Source organism: Aquarana catesbeiana, linkage group LG03, assembly GCF_042186555.1.
Source record: "Aquarana catesbeiana isolate 2022-GZ linkage group LG03, ASM4218655v1, whole genome shotgun sequence".
NCBI lineage: Eukaryota > Metazoa > Chordata > Amphibia > Anura > Ranidae > Aquarana > Aquarana catesbeiana.
Window position 1 is genome coordinate 531,936,228 of NC_133326.1, and position 18,549 is coordinate 531,954,776.

Here is an 18,549-nt window from a genome sequence, read left to right on the forward strand (position 1 = left end):
CCAGTTACAATAGACCGCCCAACAACAATAGATCCCCGCAAAACAACAAACCTCCCCAGCAACAATGGACACCACCCCAGCAACAATGGATCACCCCAGCAACAATAGACCCCACCTCAGCAGCAATAGATCCCCCAACAACAATAGTCCCCACCTAACAATATACCCCAGCAACAATAGATTCCCCACCCTACAACAGACCCCCACAACAAAATACTACCAGCAACAAAAGATCCACCCCAGCAACATTATATCCCCCCAGCAGAAACAACATATCTCTCCCAGCAGCCAGCATCAATAGACCACCCAACGGCCAGCAACAATAGACCTCACCCTTAACATTAGATCCCTCCCAGCAACAATTGATCCCCCAGCAGCATAAGAGTTCACAGGCAACAATAAACCCCCCACCAGCAACAATAGACCTCCCTAGCGACAATAGACCGCCCACAAAAATAGATCCCCTGCAGCCACATTAGATCCACATTAGATCCCCCAGCAACTATCATTATTACAATATTTCGAAAGAGTGTATATAATAAATACTTGTGCGCACACCAAAAACAATAAGTAGGCTAAAAAGGGATTAATAAATAATTAAATAGCTGCCAACATAAGGGTGTTCTCACACCAATCAGGAACAAGTGAAAAAATATGTAGATTGTATGAAACAACCAACTATAACAGGAAATTCATAACGGGAATTCCACGTGATAATTGTAGCAATGGAAGAGTAATTCTAAGCTACAATTATCACTTGGAATTCCCGTTATGAATTTCCTGTTATAGTTGGTTGTTTCATACAATCTACATATTTTTTCTCATGTGCATAAATTTAGTTCTTTTACCTTTTGTTCGATTTGAGTAAGCGCCGCATATTTTTATTGTTTCACTTGTTCCATCATTATTAGACTCTCCAGCATGCCCCATCACCTCTTGCCATTACATACATTCAATGCTAAAGGTGCCTGAACTGCAGTTCCTTGCATTCCCACTGAAAAAAGCCCTGGTAGTGACTCTGCGATGCTGGAACGTTAGTGGAGTACAGGCCGGAGAATCGACATAAATCTTTAAACGCTTATAAGAGAGGGAAACGTACTTAGGACTCTATTGCATTCCAGGTGTCCTCACACTTGGAGCTTGTGTGCAAGAAGACTTCATTCTTTTGATGTTGCTGCTTCTTCATAAACAGTCAGCAGGCTTAGCTGGGGAGGTGACCAAGCTCTAAGGCTTATCTGTAACAGAGAAAAGTGAGAAAAGTGAAAATTACAGTACTTTCTGAAAAGAACTGCAGATTTTTTGGCCGGCCACACAGATATTCATGTATGTATTTTAACTGTGTATTTATCTGTTTGGCCAGAGTTCCACTTAAACCTTAAAGTTAGCTCAGCATTCTGGTTTTAGTAGATTCAGTTCACATGGAAATGGGGATAAGCAAGTAGTCCTTACAATCAACACCTTCTGTAATGAGAACTGTAAAAAGCACCCTTGCTTTAGGCACCTTGCATTTACATTCCTGGCCTTCTTCATGACATACATTGAAGGGCGGAGGTAGTGTCCAGAGCCAGATTGCTGGGGTGCCTCTAGAATGAGTCACTCCGCTTGAACGTGTAACACGACTCATAGGAGTTTGTTTTACCAATAATTCCCCTGAGGCCTAGGACTGATATGGGGCTAGCCCTACTTGTGTATTTACCAGCATGCTTGGAGATGGCAGTAAGTTCAAACAGAAGTTTAAAGCACACGTACACCTTCATGACATTTAGTTTCTGTGCTTTTTTTATTATTATTCTTCATTATATTCATTTATTTGTATTCATCCCTTTTTGATCATCTTATTGTAGTTTTTTTGGCTACAAACCCTTTTTCAAATTTTGTCAGGTGTCATGAATGATTTGTAGGTGCCTAAGTGCCGGTTCACATGGGGGCGACTTGTCAGGCGACCTAGCCGCCTGACAAGTCGCCTCCTGTTCTGTACAATGGAACCATTCTAATTGGAGCGACGCAAGTCGCTCCGACTTAGAAGAAAGGTTCCTGTACTAATTTGGGGGCGACTTGCATAGACTTCTATACAGAAGTCGTCTTGCAAGTCGCCGTGGCAGTCGTGTGCAGGTCGCCTCGGTGAGGTGACCTGCAAGTCGTGCCGCTTCTAGTGTGAACCGGCTCTAAGTCTTATTGTGTACAGAATATAACAATGTGCTGAAATCAATCCAACTTGCTAGTAGCTCCTAGTCAAGGTCTATTCAGCATAGTTAAGTAGGATGCTGAGATCACGCTAAGGGCCCTTTCACATTTTAGCGCTGCAGTGTGGTACAATACTGAAGGAGTGTTAACATGCGTAGTATTGTGTGTTAATGCGCATTGCGTTTAGGACCCTTTCACATGGGCTGTCCGATCATGTCCGCCTGTCAGTTTTTCAGGCAGACCTATTTGGACCCTCCAATCTCCTATGGAGCGGTGGATGTCAGCGGAATACGCTGCTATACAATACAATCACACAAAATCCACACGGATGGCGGTCCTATTTTCCATCAGTCTGGCGGATCAGATGAAATGGACAGGTGGGACTGTGTCCGTGTTCGCTGTGCACAGCGGAGTGGACAGGACCTGTCATCTGCCTGCTCAGCAGGGATCAGTGGAGCGATCCCCGCTGAGCAAGCAGAATCTGTTTCATGGAGGCACCCGTGTGAAAGGGGCCTAAGGCAGCTCATTTATTTTGAATAGGCTGGCAACGCATCACAACATATGACACTGTAGATATACAGTTTTAAGGCCCCTTTAACAATAGCGGACAATTTGTTTCATTAGTTCAGTCATATTTTTTCAAAGAAAAATCTGATAAAGTTTACATCAGTTTTTCATCAGTTTTCTATCCGTTTTTTACAAAAGCCAGTTAGAGTCCCTAAAGCGGAGTTCCACCCCTTTTTTAGTTAATTAAAAGTCAGCAGCTACAAAAAGTGTAGCTGCTGACTATTAATAAACAGACACTTACCTGTCCCATGGCCCAGCAATGCGGGTGCCCGGAGCCTCGCTTCTCTCCCCCTCCTCTCCACGGCGCCGTCATAGCAACTGTGAGCACCCGGCCGTGACAGCTTACAGCTTTAGGGCCGGGCGCGCACTGCGCATTTGCAAGTCGCGTTGCGCTCTGCTATTGGCCAGGCAATCTTCTGGGAACTGTGACGTGTCCCAGAAGATGGCTGGCAGGGAGGGACCAACTAGGGTGAGAGGAGGATTACATGAGGCATGTAAGGGGGCAAGGAGTGCTTAAAGCAGATGTTCCACTTGTGTGTGGAAGTCCGCTTTAACCACTTGAGTCCCAGAGCCATTTAAGCAAAAACGGACCATTGTCCATTTACATCAGTTTTTCCATAGAGATGCATTGAAGTCCATTTTTCATCCATCAATGGATGGATGAAAAACAGACAAATGGTTTGCATGTGTGAAGGAGGACTAAATTACACCTGAACCAGACTGAAAAATGCACAGGACCCTTTTTTAATTCGCAACGCAACCGGTCCGCATGTATGTGAACGGGCTCCATTAAAAGCAGGTCTGGTTCATATGTTATGGGAATCAGATGTGGTTCAAATGCATTTGATCCACATATATGTGAGCCAAACCTCAAACTCGAAGTACATGTGTGCCTAGGCACAGGAATTGCACTGCTAATTTTCATGAAGGGAACCAAAACAAAAAATAGATTTTTCAAGGTATTGCTTAGGCACAATTAACACTTATGCTAGATGTTCCTTATAAAAGAGCAAACCTGCACTTTTTTGAGATCAAGTGTACTTTAAAGTATAACTAAAGGCAAAACTTTTTTAGTGAAGATGGATTAGAATATCTGAAAGTCTTTTTATAGCTGTCTGTGATCCCATTAGGGAGGTTCACGCTCTCTTTTTGTCGTATTTACCATTGTCATTGAAAGTGAAAATAAGAGAAAATCTAACATTTTCAGTTGTCCTCAGGACAGTAAAAAAGGGAATTATTCCAATGAGGACACTAGGTCTGGTGACCTTGGTGACAACCTGGGGTTTTCTCACTTTGCAGGGATTTCCACTCACTTCCTGACATGGCTGTAGTATAGGAAGCGAAGGGAAATCTCCCCAATGGGACAAAAAAACATGACAGGCTTTATAACACGCCCTTACTCTATCAAGAATGAAAAAAAAGTATTGCTTTTAGTTCTACTTTATGGCTTGATATTGCTTGATTTTTTTCATTTTATGGCTTAGATGTTACAGTCACAATTCTAAAGAAACAATTATTCCTCGTTGACATGTGAAATATTTGAAATTGTAAAACCATAACTCAACATTGGCAGTTTCAGCATATAAAAGTCTATAGGACTCATTCTGAAAATCCTTTTTTGTTCTGTTGACAGCCGGCCAAATTTCGACTTGTCAAGTGGTGCCCTTGGCATGATGAATAGATGCCAACATCCTTAGCTCTAAAATGTAGCCTTAATAAGCTCATGAAATAATCACACGGGACGCCTCGATTTTCCTGTATGCAGAGAGATAGAGGCCAGATTAGGAAAAACACTTTTGTTAACCCAGTGAGGTTAAGATAAGTAGTTCGCATAATGTTCACAAGTGCGCTGCCTTATGCAGAAAACTCCTTTGTGTCTGCCAGCACAAGTCTATTGGTGCCACATTACATTTGATCTCACATGTTGTACCGTTCATGCCAAAATGATTTACTAAGGCTCTTTTGGGAGGTGATGCCAAGTTGTTTTTCTTTTCAGGTTCCATATCAGTTGTAAAATTGTTTCTATATAGTAACTGTCATTCTGCAATGTGCTTGCCTTAACATGTATAAATACTATATGCTACTAGTGCTTTTAATGTAGGAAAGCAAAGCTTGGAAAAAAAAACAAAACCTTTGAACGTGGAGTATGTGGTGTAAATTTAAACTTTAATTTCTGAGGAAAGTTATTCTCAGTGCTTTTGTAATTCAAAAGTCCATGTTACTAGCCGCAGACGAGTATGGCCATCTGAACACGGAGCTCTGCTCCTCCACGGAGCTTCACAGCAGCATCCAGCGGCCCATCCGAGCTCCTCTCCCCCATACTCGACTACTATATGCGTCCGCCTTAGACGCCAGCCCAAGATGGCGTTGGCCAGGACAGAGCCACCCCATCGCGGCAACCTGTGCCTGCACATGATGGAGACCCTGTCTCAGATATGGAAGAAGCTGATGAGCTGCAATCCCACCCAGCTGCCTCCACTACAGACAGAGGTAAGAGGTCTGCAAACTCTCCAGCTTACTCTCCCACAAAGCCTTCCTTGTAAAGAGACGACATGGCGCTGAGCTCTGTAGTCCCACTGATGCTGCTATCCCTACTCCATCTTTGGCAGCATTTGTAACTACAGACAATCCTGCTTCAGAACATTCTCTAAAAGCAATGCTGCTCTCACTGCAAGCTGATATGTAAAGAGAATTCAGAATCTCCATCAACCACTTACATGACAGAGTTGATTATTTAGAGGAGCGTAGATCACATCGAGCAGCATCTATCACTGCAGCTCATAACACTATAGTGGACATTCAGGATGAACATTCTGAGGCCATCCATCAACTGCGCCTAAAAGTAGCCGACCTGGAGGACCGCTCCAGGCAGAACAACATTAAAATCAGGGAAGTACCAGAGGCAATAATACCTGCGGCAATATATAATATATAATAATACCTGCGGCAATATATAATATCTGCACCAATTATTCCGCAAAATTATACAGACACTTACATCACAAGACCTACTCATAGATAGGGCCCACAGGATTCATAAGCCACAACACTTGCCTGAATCCCTGCCCAGAGATATTCTGTCCCAAATCCATTTCTTCCACTTTAAAGAGCACATCATGAGAGCTGCAAGATCCATGTCTACTCTAACTAAACCATTCTCCAAAATTACACTCTATAACGATATCTCTGCAGCTACTTCACAGGCACCCAAAGCATTTGCACCAGTCACTTTGATTTTTATGATTACATACAAGTGGGGGTTTCCTGCTAAGCTACCTCAACTACCAACGGCAGCAAGTCTCTATCTCAACACCTAAGGATGGGATTAAACAGCTGCATAACTGGGGCATTATCCCTAACCCATCACCACAGACTCCTACGAACAAGACATCTTTTAAGATCTCTACTACATGGGCCACAAAGGATAAACCCTAGTTCACAGGCCTGCTACTGCCCAGGGATAACCTATCATGGTCATCTCTAAGCCCAGCTCGATATCATATGCATAATCTCGTGGAGGAGCTGCTTCCACGTTGGTTGACTCTCCTCGCCCTACTGTTATGCCCTGTACACACAGTCGGACTTTGTTCGGACATTCCGACAACAAAATCCTAGGTTTTTTTTCCGACGGATGTTGGCTCAAACTTGTCTTGCATACACACGGTCACACAAAGTTGTCGGAAAATCCGATCGTTCTGAACGCGGTGACGTAAAACACGTACGTCGGGACTATAAACGGGGCAGTGGCCAATAGCTTTCATCTCTTTATTTATTCTGAGCATGCGTGGCACTTTGTCCGTCGGATTTGTGTACACACGATCGAAATTTCCGACAACGGATTTTGTTGTCGGAAAATTTTATATCCTGCTCTCAAACTTTGTGTGTCGGAAAATCCAATGGAAAAAGTGTGATGGAGCCTACACAAGGCCGGAATTTCCGACAACAAGGTCCTATCACACATTTTCCGTCGGAAAATCCGACCGTGTGTACGGGGCATAAAAGTGTGCAAGGCACACGGCACTTTTCGGGTTACTCTAATATACAGTTGTCAATTTTGTAACAGCATTATTTACTAAAATTACGTAGCCTCTACAACGTACGTGATCACTTTGTAGAAGTTACTTCTTCTTACATTTCGCCTATATGTAAATATTGCAACTGCACTTCTGGTCCCCGAGATTTATATGATACGTCGTCTGTACTTAATTAGGACCATCTAGATCTCTGTGTCATCTTGACATCTACCCAATCTATCCTCATGGCAGTCAAAATCACTTCCTTAAATGTCAAGGGCTTGAATAGTTCATTTAAATGATCCCTGTTATGCAGGGAAGCGATTGCCCAACACACTGATATACTGTGTATTCAGGAAACGCACTTTTCCTCGGTCAACCCACCGCACTGCACACACAAACTGTTTCCACATATCCTGCACTCACAAACTAACAAAAAAATAAGAGGGGTGATGATTGCGGTAGGCTCTACTGTATCCCTCACCGTATCGCATATAGAACAAGATCCCTTCGGCAGGTTCCTAATACTGTCAGCTTGCTTCAAAAACAAGTGAATGAATAAACTAGAATTGGCGCCCTGTGTGTGGGAATGGTAACAAATAATAGCTGCCCCTTTTGAAGTAATGAAATCACCAATGGTATAAGTAAATAAAATAAAAGTTTAGGTGCTTATTTGTTTTCATGTGTGTGACAACAAATGAATTAACTAATTAAACATTGCAAAGTGAATCACATAGGTAACATGAAAACCATAAAACATCAAAAAAAGTACATAGATCTATATAAGGTTGAAAAAAGCAAGCTTATAGTCCGTATGTGATAGTAGTCCCAAAACCAAAACAAAATAGCTCTCAATTGAAACGTCAAGTTCTTCCACCCTGCGCAATGGAAAGATGGCAACTCACCAGAGGTGTTTGACCCCTTTTTACAGGATGGTCAAAATTCGCATTTGGAATTCCAATTGATTCCACTGTCAGCACCAATCCACTCCAATGGCCCCTCAATATTTGGCTATGGTAGGAAAAATGACTCCACAAGAGACATGGATAAAAAGTCTCATAGTGTAGTATATTTATTTGAATGTTTTAAAGGCAGTAACAAAATAGATTGCACTCGCATATTAAAGTGCCTTGCCTGGCACTAGGTAAAACAGCGTGTGCGGATATGGCTTGGTTTCCGTTGGTGGCATCCTGTTCATATCTTGCTCTGGATGCTAAAGTCTGTGTGGGGTATCAAACTGGACCCGGAAGTGATGAACCCTCCGCTTCGACTCATGTTTTGCCATGCTTAGCTTCTTCAGGAAGTGAACTGGAAACTGGGAGCCCAGGAGAGGAAAAACACAATGCAACCCTTAACACATTCCTAGATAAAATAAGATCCCTAGAAACGTGCAACAAACTAGATCCCTCAGACGCCATCCATGCTGAACTCCGCAAACTCAGCTCTGACCTAAGATCGCACCTACAGAGTAGCTATGATTTCTACCTGAGAAAACTAAAACGCCCCTGGTATTCCCAGGGAAATAAGGCAGGGAAAACTCTGTCACAGCAATACAAACGTAGGGCAGCACAGTCCAAAATCCCTTTTCTTTTAGACTCTAAAGGCCAAAAGTCCATGTTAGCTCCTGGCCTCTCCTGCTCCTCACACATCACCCTCACATCACACATCACTTGCCTGACGAAGGGGTTCTGCGCAGCCCCGAAACGTTGCACCTTCTTTGTGATGTGACCGTTTTCGATTAAAAACCTTTTTTTGGACATGTCTGTTTGCTGATCCATGGTGTGCTGGCGAAGATGTACTTCTGTTTCACACATCACCCTGACTGTAAAACAAAATTTCATCTGCCACCTGCAGGTGAAACCTGGTATTGCCACCTGCAGGTGAAACCTGGTATTGCCACCTGCAGGTGAAACCCGGTATTGACACCTGACCATTAGGCTACAATTGTTCTCCATTATTCTTTTAACATTTCACTGTGTTTTGTATGTTACCTCTCAAGTATGTTTAAAACTCTGACAAAATCCCGCCTAAAATCATACAATATGGGGGACAACATCAGGATTTTTCACTGAAATGGAATACTATTTATAGTGTGGTCTGTTGACATGACTTTCAAGTTTTGCTTGCTTGCTATATACAGAAATTGTGAAGTTAATGCCCTCTATATGTCAGATGAGTCCACCCATCAACTTGCTCAACGCCTGTTGTTTAGGAAAAAAACAATTACAGTAGTCTTTTTTGTATTAACTCTGCTTCTTAAGCAGATTAGTGGACATCTTTGAGAAACAGAAAAACAATAGAAAATGAGGAAATTATTAGGAATCATTTACATTGGCTGTCCACTGATTTATGGCTATTTATTTATTTTTATTGCTTTTGGCTTTTTATGGCTGTTTATTAAATACTGTGCAAAAGGATCAAATATGAGCAGGCATTAAAGAGATGAATTGTAAAACCAATTGCAAACACCCTAAAAAGATAAATCAAAGTATTTAAAGTATGTATAAAGCATTTATTTTACATGATATACTATTTAATATAGGAATTGTTTACATGTTAAATAACTGTCATTCTGTGTAATCAGGTTTGTTATCCAAGCACTCCTGGCAAACAGCACATCCTTGCCCTCAACCTCCTTTATAGCAGCTGTATAGCTTGGAAAAATGTTTACCTTCACGTTCTGATTGGATAGTGAATGTGCAAAGAGATCAAATAAAAGCAAATAGTACGGCGATTAATTCTAAAACCAATTGTAAACATTCTGAAACTTTAAATCCAGATAAATCTTCACACCATATTCCACTGACTGTAGAAATGTTTTACCTGTAAAAATAATTGTAATTCCATGTAATCAGATTTGTTATCGGACCACCCCTGGCAGACAACGCATCTTGGTCCTTCATTTCCATTACAGGATCAAAAATAGCTTGGTCAAATTCTTACACCAGCTTCTGATTAGACAGTGAGTGAGCAGCAGTACAACGATTAAGTCATTGCTCCTCTCACTGCCTACTTTTATTGTAAGCATAAGTACATGTACACTGCAGCTGAACCTGATTGGCCTAGAACTGGCCCTTCCTCTCCAGTCCTGTTGAACAAGGATTAACTGAGGCTGGTATCAAAAAACAATCAAGTGCTGGCCCTAACCCCACTAAAAAAAAACATTCAATGGTGTTTTTAAATGAATACATAACTGGATGGTGTATTTTTTTCCTGCCTGGAATTGATCCTTAATTGCTCTTCTTCCGTTTGTCTTTTGTATAGTAATTCAATTTGGCTTTGTGACTCTGTTTGTGGCATCGTTTCCTCTGGCTCCCCTCTTTGCTTTGCTCAATAACATCATAGAAGTGCGGCTTGATGCAAAAAAGTTTGTAGCAGAGTTAAGAAGACCAGATGCTGTTCGCGCTAAAGATATAGGTATGTCATGATATTACAAACACTATTGTTCAAGTGGAACTCCAGACAGTTTTTTTTTTCTAATTCTGGATTGAGTGGACAAAGGTTGGAAGCGTAGTCAGTTTTTAAAAAAAAAAAAATTATTAATGACTGTGTCAGTACTGAAGTGATTTGGCAAAGTAAGAAAGGAAGAGGTCGAAGTAAGACAAAATCCAACTCTACTATTGTTCCAATGACAACTAAAACATTTTAGATTTTGTTTCATGTTATGTCTCAATAAAAATGAATAACAGGACATAAGTAAGTTGCAATGTTTATCACTGTTTAAAGTGACTTGGAATGGAACAAGTACCCAGAGATTATTGTTTTGTGGTGCAGGTTTTGGGTACCACATTGGTACCTTTCCTGTTTGCAAGTATCAAATGTTAATAAACACATGTCCAATTGACTGATTCTGTTGGCCATACCCTCTAGCTTTTTATTGGTATTTCTAAGAACCAACAGATATCAAGAATACTTTTTTTGCCAAACAATAGTGGGCACAGTGTGGGCACCAATGGGTTTATTTAGAAAAACAGTACAATGACTGTGCATTGTACTCTAATCCATAGAGAGTGAACAAATATAAGTTTTCTATAGTCAAATGACTGAAAGGTCAAATCCAGCTGATATGGATTACCACATTTTGTATGCAGAAATTTCTAGGTCAGGTTAGGTTCTGAGCACATAAAACCTAAGTGTATATATTTTCACTTCTATTGCAGGTATTTGGTACAATATTTTAAGTGGAATTGGAAAATTTGCAGTCATCATAAATGTGAGTATCATGGGATAACCACTTTGGGCTTTTCAAAGAAAGCTCCTGTAAATATCAAGACATAGATTTTAGGTTAGATACAGTAGGCAGCTGCTTTATAATAAACTTTCCCCAAATTACTACAATTATTGCATGCTGTGTAGTCACTCCTTGGAAACAATACAGTGAATAATTTACAGTCACGTCTCTCAGCATAAGTCTGGTTAGTGTATGGAATACAGGTAAACTTACTAGTGTCAGCCCAGTTATTGGATGAGATTCTGTCATACCACCTAGTGTCAACACCCGCTTATTAGATGAGATGCATTTACACCTCTTAGTGCCAGAACCCTTATTGGATGAGATGCAGTCACATCCCCTACTATCAGTACAGTTATTAGATGGGATGCAGTCATGCCCCCTACTATCAGTACAGTTATTAGATGGGATACAGTCACACCTCCTAGTGTCTGCAGAGTCAGTTCCCGGGAGAAGATCCTCTAGTACCCAAGACAAGGAACCCTAAGTGTGCCCCCATGACACAAAATTAAACATTTGTGTGCAAAAAAAGTTAGCTAGGGGAAGGAAATAAAAATCAAGTTTACTAAGTGTTCATAAGGGGCTAAAATTATGTTTTAAAAAATGTTTTTTGTTTTTTTTTTTTATTCACACATAAAATTGATTTTATCAATGAATGACACAATGGTAGCTTTTATTCATAAGTGAATGCAGAGCAGGTCTCAAGCTGTGAATTTGATCAATTTAACCACAAATTAAAAAAAACTAAGTAGGGTGAACTACAAATTGTATTAATTATTTATATATTAAATCATAATTAAATAAAAAATAAATTGCATTAATTTGTTCATTTTATAAAGAAATTGGAATCATGTTTCTGGTAGAATTTTTTTTATTTTTTTGGTGCTACAAACACAAATGAACACAAATTTGATGAGTGTGCATACAAATGATAAAAAAATTTATGATGAAAGCAACATTAGTAACTTTCATTCATAACTGAATTTAGAGCAGAACCCAAGCTTTCAAACTGACAGCTTAGTCCTGCAGATTACACAATGCAGTTCTGAGCTTCTTGACAGCCAGATGCAAAGAGCTCTGGACAGGGCCGTCTTTAAGGCAGGGCAAAAGGGGCAGCTGCCCTGGGCCCTGTAATTGTTGTTGGGCCCAAAGCAGCTGCCTCATACTTGCCAACTATCCTGGTTTAAATTCCCTTGTTCCTTGAAGTTTTAGTCCTGTGCTGTGTCCCACTATCTCAGTGTGAAGTGCTGCTACTAATGCTGCCCAGCTCTGCCCTATTGTTGTGTACGGATGACTCACCTGTAGACCCTATGTTTACATGTAAATAACTGGCATTCATATGTAAATAGTGGCGGCCAGTATCATTGATATGTAAATAAAGGCAGCATTGATATGTATTTCATGCCCCCTGAGGTCATATCCACCTTCACCTATACTGAATGCTGCCCACTGGGGAGGTAAAGGGGCATGCTTGAAAGTACTGCCTGCAACTGTGGTCATTAAAGTGGTCGTAAACTCTCCCCCACAACTTTGTCCCATGTAAATCAGCAAAAAAGAAACCCTAATTAACACTGCTTGTAGATATCTCCTTACTTGCTTAGTATTGTTGTAATCCCCTGATTTACGGCACACTCTGTGTGCTTGTCTGTTTATTATCAGGACTTCCTACTGCACAACACTGAAATCCCACGAGACTGCATAATCACTCAGAGCTTCCTACTACACCCCATGTGACCATGTGACATCACATGGACTGTAAACCTGGGCATCGGACAGCATTTCTGCAGTCTTATCAGCTGAAGCTGATAAGACTGACATAGGCAAACACTAGATAATTGGCACAAGTAAATACTATCAAATAAAACAAGTCAGCTATGAGCAGGGAAGCAGGGTTGCCATAGAAATGTTGGATTGAGAAGGAGGCTTGGTTAACAGTACAGGAAGTGCTCAATGTAAGGGTGGAAATACACTATACTGTGGACTCAGAAAACAATACTTAAGATGGTGCTGCCTTACCCCTGGAAACAAAATTTTTAAATTTTCTTTAAACAGTAAGTAATATGCGATTTGGGCTGGATTACATTGGCTATAGTTTGATAATTACTTATTATAATGGACTAAATGAAAAGAAGCATCAGAGTGGGAGAGTTTACTTCCTCTTTAAGCCTACCATCAGCCTGTTCTGCAAAGGTAAGCAAATTGTTGGGGTGCGCAGAGGTAGGCAGTGAAGGAATTACAGTTTGGGGTGCACAGGTGAGCAAGGAGGGGATGTATAGAGGAAAGGAAGGTGGGTGCAAAGATGAGCAGAGGGGGCAAGTAGAGTTAAAGGGAGGGTTGGAGTGGAGAGGATGGGGGAGGTTTGGGGTGTAGAGGTTAGCAGGGGTTTTAGGATGCAAAGGTGTACTGACAGGGTGGATAAAGATGTAGGTCACGTGTAGGGCAGCCCATTCATTTCTAGAAATGCAGAAGAAAGTCCCAAACCCTTTTTCAAAATAACATGGTGCCAAGGCACATGTCAGCAGATGCGTGAGGGTATCATTAACAATTGATAGCACTGCTGTGTATCTGCTAAAGGGCAGCATGTTTCTGTGGTGTCAGGAAAGTGATTTTGCATGCGTTCCCAATGCACTCACATGTGAACGCAGGCTAAATGACTCAGTTACATTGGTGGTCAGTGTAAATCTTCTCATTACATCGGGGCTTGGTGTAGAATCCTTTCATTCACAACAGGGGCTAGTGTGAATGTACACCTTACATTAGTGGTCACTGTAAATCCCTCCTTACATTGGTGGTTACTGTGAATGCTTCTATTACATTATTGGTCAGTGTAAACCCCTATTACATTGGTAGCCATTGTTGAAACTCCTCTTTATATTGGTAGTAAAAAAAAAAATCAGCATTGCCATTGATCACACCCTCCCCCCAGCACTGCCACTGATCCCAGAAGTCCTAGGATCTCTAGGAGTTTTCTGTCTATTGATGGGTCCGCTCACTTCCCCAGTCCATGGTGTGCAGGTAGTGAGGAGATGATGTGCTGTAACCTTTAGCAACCAATCAGTGAGCAGTATTACTGTATAGTAATCTCTAGCAACCAATCAACAAGCAGAAACCATGTGCTGTAACCTCTAGCAACTAATCAGTGAGCCGTAATGTGTGCTGTAACCTCTAGCAACCAGTCAGTGAATGGTAAGGATATGCTGTAACCTCTGGCAACCAATCACAATCACTGCCTGATCTGATACAGTAAACTGATTTTGAGTCTAGCTGCTATTTATTGTATGTGTCAGAGCAGGCGGAGAGTGAAATTGCATGGGGGGGCCCCAAGAAAATTTTTTCCCAGGGTCCAATCAATATTAAAGACGGCCCTAGCTCTGGATAAAGAGTGGGCAGTTGTCACATCAACAGCGGTGCAAAGTGCCGCTGGTTACACAGGAAGAGCCCCAGTCTCCCAGTGTAATCTGCAGGACTGAACTTCTGAATCAGCTGGATTGAGAGGCAGTAAAGGGTCTCGCCCAGCTGCACCTTCCACAGCGCCCAAGGTGGGTGCCTTTTCTGCCTCTGCCTTGGCCTGGCCCCAGGCACAATCAATGGATGGAATCATAGGTGTGCCAGATGTGCCAGGGCACACAGTAAACACCCTGTGTGGTACCGATTCCCCCTGCTTCCTGGCGCCCCCTGTCTCCTCCCTGTAGTGCTGCCAGCTTCGCTCCTCTCCTCTCCCGCCGACTGCTGTGGGAGATGTTTCAGGATGGAGAGCAGAGGAAGGGGCAGGCAAACACTTAATTTACCGACTCCTTTCTTTTCTGAATGAACACAGTGAGTAATCTGTACCGATCGCTCCTGTGTTCATTCTTAACTGAAGCATAATAAACTATGCCACTCAGCACTTTCTAGGGCAGCTGAGGCTGCAGAGAAAGGGACTGGGGATGCTCTGTCCTCAGTCCCTTTCTATGTCTCAAAAGTGAAACCTCAGGGATCTGTTTCGAACCTTTACATTTCACCGAAGCCCCCCCCAACGAGGCTCCTAAAAAAAATGTAAAAAAAAAAAAAAAATATGGTAAAAAATAATTAAAAAAACAAAAATTGTAAAAAATAAATTAAAAAAATTAATAAAAATAAAAAAACTATTGACTACTGTCCACTGCCCCACTGACACCAATCTCTGCTCTACTGACCCCGTCCACTGCTTTGCTGATATACACACATATGTGCTCTGGGGTGTACACCCTAATGCAATAGGCTGCGCACACCATTGGATGGAATGCAGTCACTCCCCCTACCTTCAGCAAAAATTATTGGATGAGATACAATCACTCTTCCTAAACCAGTACAGTTAGTGAAAATTTTACACTTGAAACTGTGTAAGGACCAGTAAAATCATTAAAGTTCAGCCACATCTGTATACCTCAGTAAAATTGGGGGATGTATATTCACAGCTGCTAACATCAGTACGACGAATAATAAGCAGTCATGACTCCTAACCAGGGTCACCAATTCATCCCTGCAATTACTGACATCTATTTCTGAAACACACAGGTTCTGTGGTTTGTTAAATGCAGGTAGGGTGTGATTGAATCGAATTAAACATGGAACTTGCAGAATGTAGATATGTGAGAGATTAGCTGGCAGGTCTGCTTCCATCATCAGCTGGTGAATGTTTTACAATAACACCTGCTAATCTCTAACCTCAGCATAGGAAGTGGTACACCTTTTAAAATCATAGAAGACAGTGGATGAGATACAGACAGTTAATGTCTGCTAATTGATTGTGTATAACTGTACTTCAAAAATAATCATTAAAATTTGTATTTGATTCAAAATAAGTATTAAATTCATTATACATTTATATACACTGCATTTCATGTTCCCAGCGTAACAAAATAACTTTCAATTTGTAAAACTACTTCACACTAAATTTTTTTACAAAATTTTAATTTTTTTCTGAAAATAAAAAAAGAGACATTTTTTTCCCATGGCTTCAAATTTTCCAGAAATTTTACATCTCTAAGCCCACCTATTGAGAAACCAGAGGTGAAGACTTGAAGAATATATAAAAAGGATAAACCAATCAGGTGCAAATGAGTGTCATATTATGAGATGATAGCCAATATGCTTCAGGGGCAACAGAATCCCTGTACTTCCATCCACTCTGCTTTAAACATAGGTGCTGTATACAGGATTGTAGCCTTGTCATTTCTCTAAGTAGACTTCTGTAACAATAACACTAAAGCCTCGTACACACGATCAGACTTTCCGACGGGAAATGTTGGATGTCAGGCTGTTGGCGGAAAATCCGACGATGTATATGCTCCATCGGACAATTGTTGTCAGACTTTCCGCGAGCAAATGTTGGCTAGCATGTTTTCAAATTTTTCGCCAACAAATGTGTGTTGTCGGACTTTTCGATCGTGTGTACACAAGTCTGTCGGACAAAAGACCAAAGTACAAACACGCATGCTCAGAAACAGAAGCGGTCGGTCTTGTAAACTAGCGTTTGTAATGGGGAATTAACATTCATGACGTGGCAAATTATGAAATCTCCAAATGCAGTGCACAATTCTCTTCTTCCTTAATGGGATAATAATGAAGCTGCTTTGCTGGTGATACTGATGGAGTTATTGCAAACGTATTTTCAAAGGCTTTTTTTTCCTAGTGAGTTCAAGAATAAAATGATTATGTTTTTTTTTTTTTTTTATTTGTGCAAGTTACCACAACACCATTATCCCGTAGTTTTTATGATCAAAGATACAACTATGTTGGTGTCCCTTGTCAATTTTACTTGTATTTTTTTTTTTTTTACATGTAACAGCCTACTCCCGAACTGTCAAAGTAAAACACATAGCCAAGGATTATTCTCCACAATTTTTTTATTGTGCATTAAAAAAAAAAAAAATAGACATGCTATCTGTTAAGAGAACTTAACCAAAAAAGTGCATTCTATGCATCCAAAAATATTGAAAATATACCAAATCAAATCATTATTCAACCAAAAAAATAATGTCAAAGCAATAACTCCAAGGCCAATAATAAATAACACGTTATCTCCTCCGATTCTGCAACATGTCTGGTTGACAAATGGCCTTTCAGAAACAAACTGAAAAGCACCAAATGAAAAGCATGAACCAAAAAGCGCTAAATGAAAAACGCAAAAAGAAAAGCGCAAATCAACACTCACCAAACTTCTACTAACATGAAATTAGCAGAAGGAGCCCAAAGGGTGGCGCTAAAGAGCTGAAAAACCACGTAGTACGTCTAGTACGTCACTACGTTCGTAATTGTTGGCCAACATTTGTGTGATCGTGTGTATGCAAGACAAGTTTGAGCCAACACCCTTCGGACAAAATTCCACGGTTTTGTTGTTGGAAAGTCTGATCGTGTGTACGAGGCATAAGGCATTTACAGCAGCAGCTGTACTTTACACTGAAAACCACTCTTCTGCATTCAAGCCCTGGAGAAGGGAGATTCTGTTACCTCTGAAATGTGTTGGCTATCACCTTATAATAAGAGATGATTGGTTGCACCTTTATTGATTCATCCTTTTTATTACTTCTATTCTTATACACTTTATGATTATTCCCAATGGCAGTCAGAGGCTTGATGAGTTTTGAAATGAGAAACCACAATCCCTCTAGAGCATTGCCTTCTGGGGCTGTTATGATTACAGATAATTGCATGGGACACCTAGCTTTAGGTGTATGGTGTATGGTGATGGTCAGTGCCAGCTGTGTGCACTCTCCTTTCCAGCACAATGCCATGCCAAGTGGGATGGTGCTATCCCACTTGCTATATATGTCCTGGTTTACAATTACTATACTTTACATAGATTTTTTTTCTTTACTTGAGACCTATTTTATTTTTTAATCATTCACTGTGATTTATTGTCCTTGAATTGTGGTGATGAGTGAGATGACTATCATCTTTGTCACCATTGATTGTCCTCTTCCACTTCGCCGGTCAGTGGCAGGCCACACCCAGCTCTATCCACAGGCTGTGTGTCTGCTGGAAATGTAGCTTTAGCTGCATTTTGCACGTCACATAGATGTGATGTGCAAGTGCTGCTTAGTCCCACCCATTCTCCTCTTCCTTATCTGCTTGCAACCAGCTTAAAAAACATTTTAGCCAAAAAAGTTGATTTGCCTTGCCAATGCATGACCATTTTATGGACAACAAAAAACTGGAGCCTATAGATGGACTATATGTACACAATAATGTTTTGATTGACAATTTTTTTTTCAGACCTTGGCCTGTCCTGGAAAATTGCTAAACACTAAAACAAGCACATGCTAAGTTTTCTAATTCTCACCATTTCTGTCTCTCTCATTTCTAGGCGTTTGTAATATCTGTGACATCAGACTTTATTCCTCGTCTCGTATATCAGTATATGTACAGTTCAAACGGATCCATGCATGGGTTCATCAATCATACCCTTTCATACTTCAATGTCAGCCATCTAAAACCCGGAACCCAGCCAGAAAACTCACAGTTTTCCCAGGATGTTGTTTTCTGCAGGTAACGGCAACCAACCATTGTTTAACCAAGGAACAATAGTCTGTA

General features: G+C 41.0%; 1 protein-coding gene across 1 annotated transcript in view; it reads left to right on the forward strand.

The window, feature by feature from the left end:
* The window catches only part of ANO2 (anoctamin 2), a 373,482-nt gene that overhangs the window by 325,458 nt on the left and 29,475 nt on the right, over positions 1-18,549 (forward strand). The window contains exons 21-23 of the mRNA XM_073621286.1: positions 10,029-10,181; positions 10,925-10,977; positions 18,323-18,504. Coding sequence (XP_073477387.1) covers positions 10,029-10,181; positions 10,925-10,977; positions 18,323-18,504 — 388 coding nt within the window. The remainder of the gene's footprint in view (positions 1-10,028; positions 10,182-10,924; positions 10,978-18,322; positions 18,505-18,549) is intronic.